Source organism: Drosophila bipectinata, chromosome 3R (genome assembly GCF_030179905.1).
Source record: "Drosophila bipectinata strain 14024-0381.07 chromosome 3R, DbipHiC1v2, whole genome shotgun sequence".
Lineage (NCBI taxonomy): Eukaryota > Metazoa > Arthropoda > Insecta > Diptera > Drosophilidae > Drosophila > Drosophila bipectinata.
In genome coordinates, this window is record NC_091739.1 from 17,689,981 (window position 1) to 17,703,335 (window position 13,355).

The 13,355-nt window shown below is 42.4% G+C and overlaps 3 protein-coding genes across 7 annotated transcripts in view; 1 reads left to right on the forward strand and 2 right to left on the reverse strand.

Annotated features, from left to right (window-relative positions):
- Positions 1-177: 177 nt before the first annotated feature.
- On the reverse strand, positions 178-892 carry LOC108130438 (axoneme-associated protein mst101(1)-like). The gene has a single exon (XM_017248853.3). The coding sequence runs from the start codon at positions 890-892 to the stop codon at positions 248-250; it is 645 nt and encodes a 214-aa protein (XP_017104342.2). The 3' UTR covers positions 178-247.
- Positions 893-2,915: 2,023 nt separating this feature from the next.
- On the forward strand, positions 2,916-3,678 carry LOC108130283 (uncharacterized). The gene is made up of 2 exons (XM_017248668.2): positions 2,916-3,098; positions 3,166-3,678. Exons 1-2 carry the CDS (start codon positions 2,925-2,927, stop codon positions 3,676-3,678), a joined length of 687 nt encoding a protein of 228 aa, XP_017104157.2. The 5' UTR covers positions 2,916-2,924.
- A 2,264-nt stretch (positions 3,679-5,942) lies between these two features.
- The window catches only part of cic (Putative transcription factor capicua), a 37,024-nt gene continuing 29,611 nt past the window's right edge, over positions 5,943-13,355 (reverse strand). For 4 of the 5 annotated variants that reach the window (XM_070281629.1, XM_070281630.1, XM_070281632.1 and 1 more), the window contains 11 exons: positions 11,788-13,094; positions 11,511-11,727; positions 11,136-11,435; positions 9,238-9,389; positions 8,767-9,187; positions 8,392-8,707; positions 8,164-8,330; positions 8,015-8,107; positions 7,774-7,958; positions 7,512-7,713; positions 5,943-7,359 (listed from right to left, as the gene is read on the reverse strand). In XM_070281629.1, the coding sequence (XP_070137730.1) occupies positions 7,307-7,359; positions 7,512-7,713; positions 7,774-7,958; positions 8,015-8,107; positions 8,164-8,330; positions 8,392-8,707; positions 8,767-9,187; positions 9,238-9,389; positions 11,136-11,435; positions 11,511-11,727; positions 11,788-13,094 (3,413 nt within the window). In that variant the 3' untranslated portion in view covers positions 5,943-7,306. Of the gene's footprint in view, positions 7,387-7,511; positions 7,714-7,773; positions 7,959-8,014; positions 8,108-8,163; positions 8,331-8,391; positions 8,708-8,766; positions 9,188-9,237; positions 9,390-11,135; positions 11,436-11,510; positions 11,728-11,787; positions 13,095-13,355 lie in introns of all 5 variants that reach the window. The other variant, XM_070281633.1, reaches the window with a different exon arrangement.

Here is a 13,355-nt window from a genome sequence, read left to right on the forward strand (position 1 = left end):
CAATTAACAAAAAGCTCACATAAAGTATTATATTTTTTGGCTATAGTAGTTTAATCTCTAATTTGAGCGGTTAAGTAAAGGGGTCCTACATGAATTTTACCTTCCCTAATCTAATGTTTTAATATTTGAGTCTATCAGACAGTAGGATGTTAAAAATGAATGAAAAAACCTTAAATATCCCTATACAATTTATTATTTACAGTTTCGTAAAATAGTAAAAATCGCGATTTTTCCGCTGGGAAAACTCTTAGCACTTCTTTCCGTTTTTCTTCTTTTTGATGAGTTTCTTGCACTTCTTTTCAAGTTCCATGGCCTTGCATTTCTTCTTCAGCTTGTCAGCTTTGCCTTTGACTTTCTTGCTTTTACTTGGGCACTTGGACAGCTTTTTGCACCTCTCCTTCATGGCCAATTCCTGGCATTTCTTCTTCTGCATTGCTGCTTTCGTTTTTTTGGCCATTTTTTTGCATTTTTTCATGTTTGCCATTTCCTTGCATCGCTCTTTTGCTTCAGCTTCCTTAGCTTTTTGGTCTTCTTCGTTGTCGCCTTTTTTGCATTTGTTCTTTTTAGCCATTTCTTTGGCTTTGTTTTTTTTAGCCAACTCTTTGCACTTCTTTTTTGTTTCCATGGCCTTGCATTTCTTCTTGAGCTTGTCAGCTTTTCCTTTTATTTTCTTGCTTTTGCCTTTCTTTGGGCACTTGGACATCTTTTTGCACCTCTCCTTCATGGCCAGTTCCTTGCACTTGTTCTTCTGCTTTGCTGCTTTCTCCTTCTTGGACGTTTTTTTGCATTTTTTTCTGGCCGCCATTTCCTCGCATTGGTCTTTCAGTTCGTCATCCTTAGACGTTTTTCCTCCTTTTTTGGCGCTCGTTTTGCATTTCTTATTTTTAGACATTTTTATGCACCTATTTTTCAGTTTCATTTTTTTACATTTCTTTTTCAAAGCTTTTTTACTTTTTTTTCCAAATTTTTCTCCTTTTTTTCCTTTTCTACCCTTTTTTTTAAAACTGGCGCACTTTTTTTTTATTTCTATTTCTGCACATTTTTTCTTTAAATTGTCTTGTTTTGCGGCCATGCAAGTTATCTGCTGGATCTCCCAATCGTTGAGGAACTCGACATCACTATGGAGACTCTTTTTTGGGGCATGTTCCGGTAATGCGGTTGTCCTTATATGGTTAGGTCCTATTCGAAATGTTCCATTAAAATTAAAGAATTTCGACTTAAGCCTCAAACCATACTTACCACCTCGGTAAATGAATTCTTTCTGCATTTTGGGAAGGTTTTGGTTATTATCGGGGTCGTCTTTGGAACGGTTCAGTCTTCGCAAAGCTCTCTGCTGTTCCAGAAACCCGGCCAAGTGATTGTCTCATATTTGTCTCTGATTGTCTCTCATATTGTCATCTCAATATTTTGTCTCAGGATTTTAATGCAGAATGGTGGGAAATCGATCCAGAAATCGTTTAAGGTACCCCGCTTGAGAATCGGATGAGAATTGCGGAAGTTATGGCCATCAACGTGGACCCTATAGGGGAAAACACCATTTTCAAGGGATCCCATCATGAAAAATGGACAAAAAATCTAAAAAATATTTCGTCTCAAGATTTTGATGCAGAATGGAAGAAAATCGATCCAGAAATCGTTTAAGGTACCCCGCTTGAGAATCGGATGAGAATTGCGGGGGATATGGCCATCAACGTGGACCCTATAGGGGAAAACACCATTTTCAAGGGATCCCATCATGAAAAATGGACAAAAAATCTAAAAAATATTTCGTCTCAGGATTTTGATGCAGAATAGTGGGAAATCGATCCAGAAATCGTTTAAGGTATCCCGCTTGAGAATCGGATGAGAATTGCGGGAGATATGGCCTTCAACGTGGACCCTATAGGGGAAAACCCCAATTTCAAGGGATCCCATAATGAAAAATGGACAAAAAATCTAAAAAATATTTCGTCTCAGGATTTTGATGCAGAATAGTGGGAAATCGATCCAGAAATCGTTTAAGGTACCCCGCTTCAGAATCGGATGAGAATTGCGGGAGATATGGCCATCAACGTGGACCCTATAGGGGAAAACACCATTTTCAAGGGATCCCATCATGAAAAATGGACAAAAAATCTAAAAAATATTTCGTCTCAGGATTTTGATGCAGATTGGTGGAAAATCGAACTAGTAATCGTTTAAGGTATCCCGCTTGAGAATCGGATGAGAATTGGGGAAGAAATAGTCATCATTATTGGTTATATAGACGACTACCATATGTATGTCCTATAGCTGCCATATAACTGAACTATCGGAAAATACCCTTCTTTTGTGTTTTTGATGATAGCAAGTTGGAAGTTCCTACCTTTTCTATTTTGTGCCATATAATCCGACCTATCTTTACAGTTTAATTAAAACTTTGTTCCATGCTTGAACAATTTAAAACTTTTTTTATTGTTTCCGGATAGCAAAGGAGTTGGTTGGTTACAAGATTTTTTTAACATGTTTTTGTTTGCATATTTCAATTGTTATTTTTTAACCTTGGCTAACATTATTAGCTTTTACTTTGAGTATTTCCCAAGCAATGAACTGTTATCAAACTGGCATTGGAGGGTTAAACATTGCTAATAGTCCAATAAACAAGTCTATGAAATTGGAGTGATTCCAATAATTACCGATACTTGGGGTATTGTTTATATGTGTCATAGGTGTTTTGGCTATTTCCCAGGGCAGATACTAACAATTCGCCAAAATTTCAACTACTAATAACCATAAAAAAAGAATTGAGATTAAAATGCGATAATAGAATTCATGGTTATTCGTACAAAAAATCTTAACCCAAAAAACAATCAATTATGGCCTGACAACTGATAAGTTTTTGGGAATACTATATAAGCCTTCGGGCAGGTTACGATTCGCCAAAGTAAAATCGTTAGAGAAAGAAAATGAAAGTCTTCAAGAGTATCCTGATAGTAGCAATCAGTACATTTAGCCTATTGGGCGAATTGGAAGCTCACGGCATGATGTTGAGTCCGGTGGGCAGATCCTCACGATGGCGTTACGATTCTTCAGCTCCCAAAAATTATGACGATAGTGGATTATACTGTGGCGGATTCTGGGTAGGTTCTCTTGAGCTTTAAATAACGAATAGGTCAATAATAATTTATATAATATGCTTATCTCCAGAAACAAACTGAAAACGATGGGCAATGCGGTCTGTGCGGAGATGATTGGAGTCTGGAACAGCCACGTCCCAATGAGTTGGGTGGAACTTATGGCAGTGGAGTGATCGTACAGACTTTCACTGGCACCACCGAGGCTGAAATTAATGTAAAAATCACTGCCAACCATCTCGGCTACTTCAGCTTCCATCTTTGCAATATAGACGAACAGGGCAGCGAATCGGAAGAATGTTTCAGTCAGTATCCCTTGAAATTTACCGATGACAGCTTGAAGTACTACATTAACTCCACAACTGGAGAGATTCCGGTAACCGTTCAGCTGCCCACAAATCTGAACTGCATCCACTGTGTCCTGAGGTGGACCTATACGGCTGGCAACAACTGGGGTGTGTGTGAGGATGGAACGGGAGCTATGGGCTGTGGAGCTCAGGAAACTTTCAAGAACTGTGCAGATATTAGTATTCTGTCTTCGGCTAGAAGTATTATCCACGAACTGCCTATAGAGGTTTCTGTTTAGAAAGACTGTTTTTTTTTTAGTCCTATAGCTAATTTAATCTCAATAAATTATACTTATTATAAAATTTAAAATACGGTTTTATATCTTCTCAAATCACCCTTAAGATACATGCGCTTCCAGAAAATTACTCATACGACCCGTATTCCAAAGTTCAGTATCACAGTCAGGCTAGTTGGTATTATTGTTTTAAATTTTGAATATGTGTAGTTTTTAACTCAAATCGAAATTTATATCAAAAGGATTGAAAATGATGCAAAGAACAAAATCTAAGCCTAGTACTCAGGCAACAGTGCGTATGAGTGATCTGGGTGAACTCCAAAACCATAAGAACTCCCATACCAAAAGACCAACAAACACAACTTTGAGTTTTATGAATGTATATTTTTCATTTATTCAATAAATTTATCATCATATATATATTTATTTATACATATATTTATGTATGGGTTTTATCCAAGTGTTTGTTTTGTGTACGGGTGTCGATTGTTGCTGTCAAGGGCTGACCGCCATTTTCCCTCCGACGGATTATCAAATTAAATTCTTTCCTTTCTCAGACAAAGCCCCTATCTCAGACACTTTCTTCAGATGAGTAATTACTATAATCTTTGTTAACACTATCCTGTATATGGTTTTGTATTTGTATATTGTATTTTAATATTCATAATTTGTCTTAAGTGTTGTTGTGGCTTACAAAATATGTTTCACAATAACTGGCTTATTAGTTAACTTGTTTGTTAATATTTTACAAAGCCTTCAATTTAATTGCAAATAATATGTTTGGGGAAATTTCACTACAAACTCAAGAGTCGCTTTATATATTTAGAATTGTGCAATTAATCATTGACTTAAGAATATTTATTTTTGGTTTCCTTTTAACTTTTTAACAATTAACTAAACAAACCGCAAACAACATTTTGTAACCTCGATTGCCACTAGAGATGTCACCAATCAGATTTATGTAGATATATATATATATTTTTAGCTCTAATTTTTGAGGGGGCTCTCAGCTACGATAAAATGCCCACCTCGATTAAAAACTATAAAAAACACACGCTCCCTTATCGTCAAAATGTGCGAATCGCTCACAACTGAATTACGAGAGTTTTGTACCCATTTTGGGGTTTCGTTTCTAAATCTCCTCCTATTCATTTTAAAAGCATTTTAAAATACAGTAATGCCTTTCGACAAAAATAGATGTATATGTATATATATTATAATGTGGGAGGAGGAGGCCTTTTCGCTGATTTTTTTAGATTCTCTACCAAATATTTTGTTATAAAAGCACCTTATAAATTTATACGTACTTGCAAAGTTGTTCATCCTCTCGCCTCGCTTGTATATATAGCTAAATAGTTCATCTTTTATTTTTAATTTGTTCAAAAATTGTCTTTAACATTATACAACTCTATCTGTATTTTTGTTTTTTTTTGTTTTATTTAATACCTGAATTTTAGAATTTTGTATCCGAAACGCCGTTTTTGTTGTGTGATTTCTGACTGAGATTGTTTCCCATTTTGTTATCATTCTTTTAATTGCCAAAGGTTGTTTGTATAGTAATTCCTGTTCATTTTCCGTTTGCTGTGTTTAATTTTCTTAGTCCGAAAGGATTGTTGCCAAAATTGTTTATTTTTTGGATGCACCTGTTTTAGATTCTCCAACATTGTGTGCATGTCAAAAAGGCTTTGGTTTTTATGCTTTGTCTGTACTTCACCTAATTGACAAACATCTTTTTATGCTTATTAATTTTTTTAATATTTGAGTATTACTGGATAAGCTTCGACATTGGCACAGATTGCTTGCTAATATTTGGGACTTTGCTGGGGGGTGGTGATGAGGTGGTTTTTAAAAATAAAGAAAAGTTTAGTGTGCTTTATTTTTTGCCTACAATGAAGTTCACAAAATTTTTGTAATTTGCTTATAAACTTTGTTTTATTTTTGTTTTTATTTGTTTTATTTTTAACATTAACACGCTACAGTTACGCTCTTTTACTTTTTATCATATAAAATTTCGTTTGTTCACTAATTAATACAAGTAACTAATAGGTAATTAAGAACTAAACATCATAAAAAAAACTATAATTAAGTTACAATTAAACACAAAACTAAAGAATTTAAAACAGCTATGTGAGTGAGTTTTAATTTTACAAATCAGTTGTTTTTTTAACCTTCCATCCACTAATCATAAACCTAAATGGAGGCGCCATTTATTTTGAAATATGTTAATTATTGCGTGTTTTAAAATGTTTACTATTGGTTTTTTGTTAATTTTTGTTTTTTGCTTTTAAAAGTTTTGAATTTGAATGAATATTTTTTTAACTTGCTGCCCCTTAGGATCTGTGACTGGCATGTTTGGGGGAAAAAAGGCAATAAAGTAACTTAAATTTAGAAGACACAAATTAGGGACAACATTTAATAGTTAACAATTCACAAAGTACAAATTTAGCAAACGAATTGCAGTCAAATAATAAAATCATTTCTTAATAATTCAATTTATAACTAAATTTAATTCAACCGAATCATAAAATATATTAAATAATATATTGCAGCAACAGTGGAAGACAGTTAGTTCTTTCATTCTCTCTCTTAAATCGAATCGAATCTTGTCTGTAATAAATTTTGATTAAATTATTTTCTCGTTTGATGTTTATTTTTCGGTGTGTGTGTACAATTTAAAAACAGGCTAATATATAATAAAATTTTAAAAATATATAAATAAAATTATAATTCAATTAGACAACAGTGTAAAAAGCCAATTAAAAGAAATGTACATACAATTTAAAAAGGGGCTTGTCTTCTCATCATCTGGGAGAACAAAGGCAAACAGTTTAAAAGCATTTAGATGTGTGCGAGTGGGTGGGGTGGAGTTGGGTGGGGGTGTGGGTGTTAGTGTGGTGGTTTCTTGGGGGATTTGTTCTCTTTAAAAAATGTATGACTAAATATACAATACAACTACAGTTCATTTCAAGTTTCTTGTTGTGTTTTTTGTTTTTTTTATACAATTCTTTGCATTTGCTTGTGCTTAATACACTTCAAAATGTGCAATTTAAGTTAAAGCTTAACTTCTATATCCTTAGCTCTTCCTTTTCTTGTTAGTTGCATTTTAGCCTGTAAATAAAAACCTAGTTGTTTACGCGGGGATTATACAATGTATATTAATATGTATGTATGCATTAATGCATGTACTTCATGTGTGCTTCAAAAGTTTCAATTTTTCTTCAAAATTTCCTCTCATATAAATGTGTGGTTGGTTGCTCCTGATTTATTAAGCGGCTTAATAAATTCATTCGTAATCAGTTTCGCGTATCTACTTTCAAGTTGCTTTGCTTTCACATATATTGTATATGCCTATTGAAATTATAAAATGTTGTATCTTTTCTTTTCTATTTTCTTGCGTTACAAGTTGCAATTAATAATAAAAACTAGTTGACATGCATCTCATGCATGATCTTTAGCTAAGTGTGAGCTGTGCGTTGCTGCAATTCATCCCAATTGTTGCTGTTGCTGTCGATTCGTTTACTGTCCATAAGTAAATTTTGTCACTTGCAGCCAACAATTGAGTTCCTTGTCCTTGTTGTCCTGTCCTGCGAGTCGTTCCCCGTTCTACTTGTACTTGGCATCACAATCCGTCTTATTTTCCCGCAGCATGCGACTTTTGGTGCTCCGAGTGTTGTTGGTGGGCACCTGTGGTTTAGTAATATTGAAAAACATCTTTACAATGTTTTCATTAAGAAATTGAAACTAAATTAAAAAGCAAATAAAAGTAGGACTAACTTTAAGCAATCTTTGTAGGAACTTTGTTTTATCAAAGGAACCAAATCTCTACAGATATATACCTGCTGCGGTGGGTGGTGCATTGGTTGCCTGCGCACTTAGGCCTCCGCTACTTAGACTTGTCAGAGACGGGTTGGATTCGGACGGGGTGTTGGGACCGGCCGAGTGCGGTGTGCAGGAAGCCTGGCCAAGTAGCTTCTGGCGAACTTCGCGGATCTTTAACTGCAAATCTTGTTTGCGCGGAAACACATCAATGTGTCTGATCTGTAAAGTAAGTAAAGGATTAATAATTAAATAATTATACTTTTAGTTAAACAAACTAACCTGAAAGGCGATGGTAGCCTGGGCAGATGGGAAGTTTCCGTACTCAGCAAACAGCTTCATGACCAGATTGCGACGAGTTTCCAGCACCTTACGATGTCCCTTTTCGCTGGCATCGGAGCGAGCGCTCTGCAATGGTGTCTTTGGGGTCCGAGGTGAGCGACCCGTCTGATCGGAACTCTCTAATTCTGAAAGGATTCCTTCAATCAACACAATCCTAAGACAAAGCTCTTGTGATACTTACCCTTCAACTCTTTGGTGAAATCAGGGCCAAAGAAGCGCTGAGTAGTTGTGGGTGGTGCTGAAGCTGGTTCGTCAATGGAATCGTCCTCACTCACTGGAAGGTAATGAGTTTGGTAAATACCCACAATAGATGGATGTTTGGTAACTTACTTAGCTTCTGCACCGGTGGCGGTGCCGTATTCTTTTTCCGGTAATTGGTGCCGTAGACTCGCGGCGAAGATGGCACTGCTATGGCACTGGGCGACTGACAGTCCTCCGGCTGGAATTGCGGCAGAGCCTTGTACTTCTTCTCAAAGTCCACCTGCTTGAGAACACTACTACAAATGGATGGGATTTTAGTGTCATTTCCTGGTGATGATAGCTTCCTTAAACTCTTACTTATTCATTTCATCGTTCTTCTTCTTCAGGGCCGCAGCTGTCGATCCTGGCGTGCCCTTCATTGGTGACTTGGGCGGCTGGTTGCTGACGGTGGTGGTCGTCGGGGTCAGAGGCAGTTGCTCATCGCTGTTGGGCGTTGTGGTTGAGGAGGTGGGTGTAGGCAGGGCTGAGCTCAGGCTGCTGTTGTTCACATGCCCGATAATGGGTGACGAGGTCTCCATCACCGTGGGCGAGTGCATCTTACGGCCGATGTGCTGTCCATTGCTGGCTCCCAGATTGCCCGAAAATGATACATTGTTCTCCGACTTGCTTTGCGCTGAAAGGATTAAAGAAGAATAAGTAATATTTCTCCACACCAAAGACCCTTTCACTTACATAGATTCTTGCGCCGCTGAAGCGGAGCTCGTCCCAACTGAGCCGGTGTAGGAGCCAGTATAAACTGCTGGCCATCCGCATCCATGTCACTCTCATCGCCACCACTGGCTGACGCTGCCGCCGCACCTCCACCCAGGCCACCCTCCATGCCCCGTTCCGGTGGCGCACTCATGAGGTATGTGGCCGATTTCGGTGTGGAAGGCATGGACTTGTACGATGGCGAACTGGCCGGTGGTTCGGCACTATGGCTGGGCGCATATCCCTGCAACAGCATGGTGGGCTGAGCACTGACCGGCGGTGGCAGGGTCAATCCATTGTGGTTCTTGAAAATGTAGTTGCCGGGTGCAAAGGCGTCCAGCTGCAGTTGTTCGAGGCTCGGGGTGCCCGGTTGATGGGAACGCTGTAGCAACTGGTACTGTAACTGATGGAAGGGTTAGTCATGGAAGTCTATGTCCAAGTTTCTTAACTTACTGGATTGCCCATGGCAAAGAACATCTTCTGGCCGGGCGTTGGACCGCCTCCCATTATCTGAGCGGGTGCCGAGGCCGGTGGCGTAGCGATGCTAGCCGGATGGCCCAATCCCATGGCCGCCGGCGACGAGGGAACACACGCCTGATGGGCAGCTGTGGAACAAGAATTGGAATTGGTGGATGAGCAGGGTGTTGTGCTGGAGTTGATCATAACAATGGTGGCGTCACTGCCACTGCTAGTTACTCCAGAGTGACTGGAGGAGGCGATGGACGCTACCACCGGGGTGGCAGCTGCTGTTATGGTTAGTTCGTTGGCATTAGTACTACTATGATTGGTGGCCGACGCCTTAGTTAGAACCGTGAGAGTGGCGCCACCGCCTTGAGAGGTAGCCACCGATCCTGCCGCAGAGGTGGCCGCTGTCAGGATGCGGGCGTTGGTCGGTAGAGTGATCTTGTTGCAAGCATTGATGCTGATGAAGGACACGGGCCGTAGGGTGGCAGCTCCCGACACGGGAGTGGCCGCATGCTGCTGGTTGTACGAATTCACATCGGTGATGAGCAGCATTGTTGCCGGCTGGCCACTGGCCACTTGCTGCTCCTTCTTTGAAGGCAGGCGCTCCTGACCTTCCTCTCCGTCTTCCTCATCATCCTCGGCCTCTTCGTCCTGGCCGTGGAGTGTGTCCAGGACCAAAGCATCATACAGGATTGCAGCTCGTCCTGTTCCTTTGTTTACTTTACCTCCGCCGCCTCCTTCTTTCAGGGTAAGCAGTTTTCGTATAATGGGCGTGGCATTGTTGTTCGTATTGCATGTTATTGTTGTTGGTTGAGGTTGTTGTTTTTGTTTTTGTTGTTGTGTGGGAAAATTGGAAATTTTATTAGGGGCTTCGTTAGTGGCTGGATGACTGGATGAGACTGTGACTGGGACTGATGATGGGGCCGGGTGAACGGTGGCTATCACTGGTGAGCTCTGAACCTTCTGTTTGAAAAACAATGGCGGCGGAGTGTTGTGTGGATGGGTGTGTGGTGTGGATGCTGTTGGATGCGGTTGCGTTCGTATGATGGTGAAGTGATTGATGGTGGGCGTGGGCACGCGGGTGATGACCGTCGGCGGTGTCTCGCCCCGACGCTGGTGGAGATGCTTCAGCTGGTGGTGGGGCGAGTGGGAAGGCTGCAGCGGCGTCAGGGACCGAACTATGGTGAATTGTTTCCTCTTGATGGGCGCCACAATAGTGGCTGTGGTCACTGGCGGTGGGGTGGGATTAGGTGTTACTATCGGTATGGCCTTTGGCATGGCATACTGAGCCATATCATCGAATCCAGCACTGGCATTCACACTGGCCAGCTCCTGCATGAACTGTTCATCGTCCTCATCATCATCATCATCATCATCGTCATCCTCCTCCTCCTCCTGCTCCTCGTCATCCTCCAAATGATCATTCTCCTCTCTTTCTACAAGAGGAGGACTATTCTCCTCCTCCTCCTCCTCGCCCGACTTGGTCCCTTTAGTGGTGTCTTGGTCTTGGTGTTAATGGACGAATGGAATGGAATGACGGCGCATTTAAAGGAAGATCAATGGCGGTAGGGAGTGTGTTAGGTGTGTGAGAGAAAGTTTGAAAGAAATAGAGAGAAACATGGTTGTGGTTATGCAGAAGCCACTGGTGAAGGTGGAGAGGGGCAGCTGATCAATGCAAATGATGATAATGTTTCAATTTTGGTGGCCAACTCAGGAGAATCATTAACTCAAATCACAAACCAAATCATATGGAGATAAACCAACCAAATCATAGTAGAAATAATGCCAATTAGAACTTTAAAAAAAAAAACTAAACAATATTAAGAACTTAATAGCAAAAATAAAGTATAATTTTAAATATTTGAATTGTAAGGACTTGTAGTCACCTCTTAGATCGGTCGGACTCGGGTGGGGATGATGCATTGGATAGTGGAACTGCTTCTGGCTCAACGCCGTCGCCGATGGCACATTGAAATTGAAGATGGCACCCACGCTGCTGCCACCCGGTGGCTGGGCGCCAACCCCACCTCCTGGCCCAGCGGACACCGAGCCACCGTTCAGCTTGTAGGGCGACGGTGGCTCCTGCTTAATGTCCTCCTGCTTGATATGTGCCTGCAGACCGGCCGAGTCCTCCGGCTTGCCACTGCCGCCCTTGGGGCTAATGGGCATCGACTTGAAGGCGCCGCCTGTAGAGGAACAAAGGAAGCCAATCTTTGGTTAGTATTCGGGTGCCTAGCCAGAGTATAGCGGGGTGTGCTCGCCTGTTGGTTGGAATGGTGTTACACCGATTGGATTCTTGGGACTAGTGTACTTCTTGTAGATGGACATCGAGGGATACGACAGCATGGTGTTCTCCAGCACCGAGTGGGCCTTGATGGCCTTCGGTTTGAGGGTGATCTCCCGCTCGCTTCCGCCGGTCAGTGGTGCACCCATGGCCTGGCCATTGGCACCGGACGTGCTGTGCTCCTCCGGCTGGCGCTGGAAGTCAATGAACTTGTTGGTCAAATCATAATTCCTTGTCGGAAAGCAGAAACTAACCTGATCCGTGTCGGGCTGCTGTTTGCGATAATCAAAGGGGGCATCGTCCATGTCCGAGTCGTTCACCCGCTCGCGGCAGTGCAGATCCAGTTTCCTGGCCTGCTGCGTCTGTGCCTGGGGGCGCTCGTCCTCCACAACCAGCATCTGCTCGTCCTCATCCGAGGGCATTTCGTTCTTAAGCAGCTTCTCGTTTCCGTTGCCCTTCATCGAGATCGTGGTGGGCGCCTCATCGCAGGCGCTGTTGTAGTTGTCAATGGTCAACGGTATGATGTCGCCCTGCATTTCGGTTGCAACGCCACCACTTCCACTGCCTCCCGGCGTCGACGGGCACATGTCCTGTTCCAGGGAGTCGGAGCCATCGACCGAAACGAGGCGCTGCTTGGCGTCACCTGCTCCCGCGGCTCCCTGTCCCTTGCCACCGGCCGCAGCCGTAGAGGTTGAGGACTTCCTGCGATCCTTTGAACACCACTTCCACTCCGGGTGCAGCTTGAAGTGGGCATCCTTCACCGAGCTGGCCAGCTCGTGGTACTGGGCCTTCTGCTCAGGCTTCAAAGCGTACCACCACTCCCCCAGGATCTTGCTAACCGTGCGGTTGTCCTGGTTCGGATGCTTCTTGTGGACCATCTTGCGATGCTTCTTCGAAAAGATCATAAAGGCGTTCATGGGCCGTCGGATCTTCTTGTTCGCCGGCTGTCCTGCGGCTGCCGCTGCTGCTGCACCTGCTGCTCCGGCAGAACCGGCAGCCTGTTGCTGCTGCTGTTGCAAGGCACTCAGCGATTGACTCCGCCTTTTGGCTGCCGAGGTTACTGGTGCCCCAGCTGCTCCGTCACTCGCATCGTGGCACTCCTCGATCTTCCGGATATTGCTGTTGTATGTCGGCAGTCGCATTGCCGCCGTCTGCTTCTTGGTACTACTGTTTCCGGCGGCCGTGGTCTCAAACACATCGTCATCTAGCTGGTCATCCGGCTCCTCCTGGTGCTGCTGCTGCTGCTGGTTGGCCACCACTGCTGCTGCTGCGGCGGCTGCAGCTGCTGCCTTTGCATCGTTCATGGAGCAGTTGAGCGGCTTGTTGGGTGAACTGAGTGGACCGGGCACAATCAGATGGTTGTTGTTGTGGTTGAGCGGCATCTGTGGCGGCGACTGCTGTTGCTGTTGCTCCTGCTGCTGCTGCTGTTGCAACATCACCACATTGTAGCTACCAGCCGTGGTTGAGGTTGGTATAGCCGATGCGATTGGTGGCACCTTTGTTATGGGTGGCATCTGGGGGAGCAGCTTATACCAGGCATGGCTGGTTGGCGCATTGTATCCTAAAGCGGAGGAAGAGATTGGGCTTTTGAATGAATGTTCAGAAACGATAAGAAAACTAAACATAAGCCTATCTGGAAGCCTAGTTTTTTAAAAAGAAACCAAAGCGACTAACCCCCAAAGAATTCTAAAAAGCTGTGACTAACTTTTAAGTATTCCAATCTTTACAAGTTCATGACTAACATTGGTTTTTTTTTTTTGGAATTCTTTAAAGAGGAATATCATAATGAATAATATTCATAATTAAAGCCCACTTTGAAGTC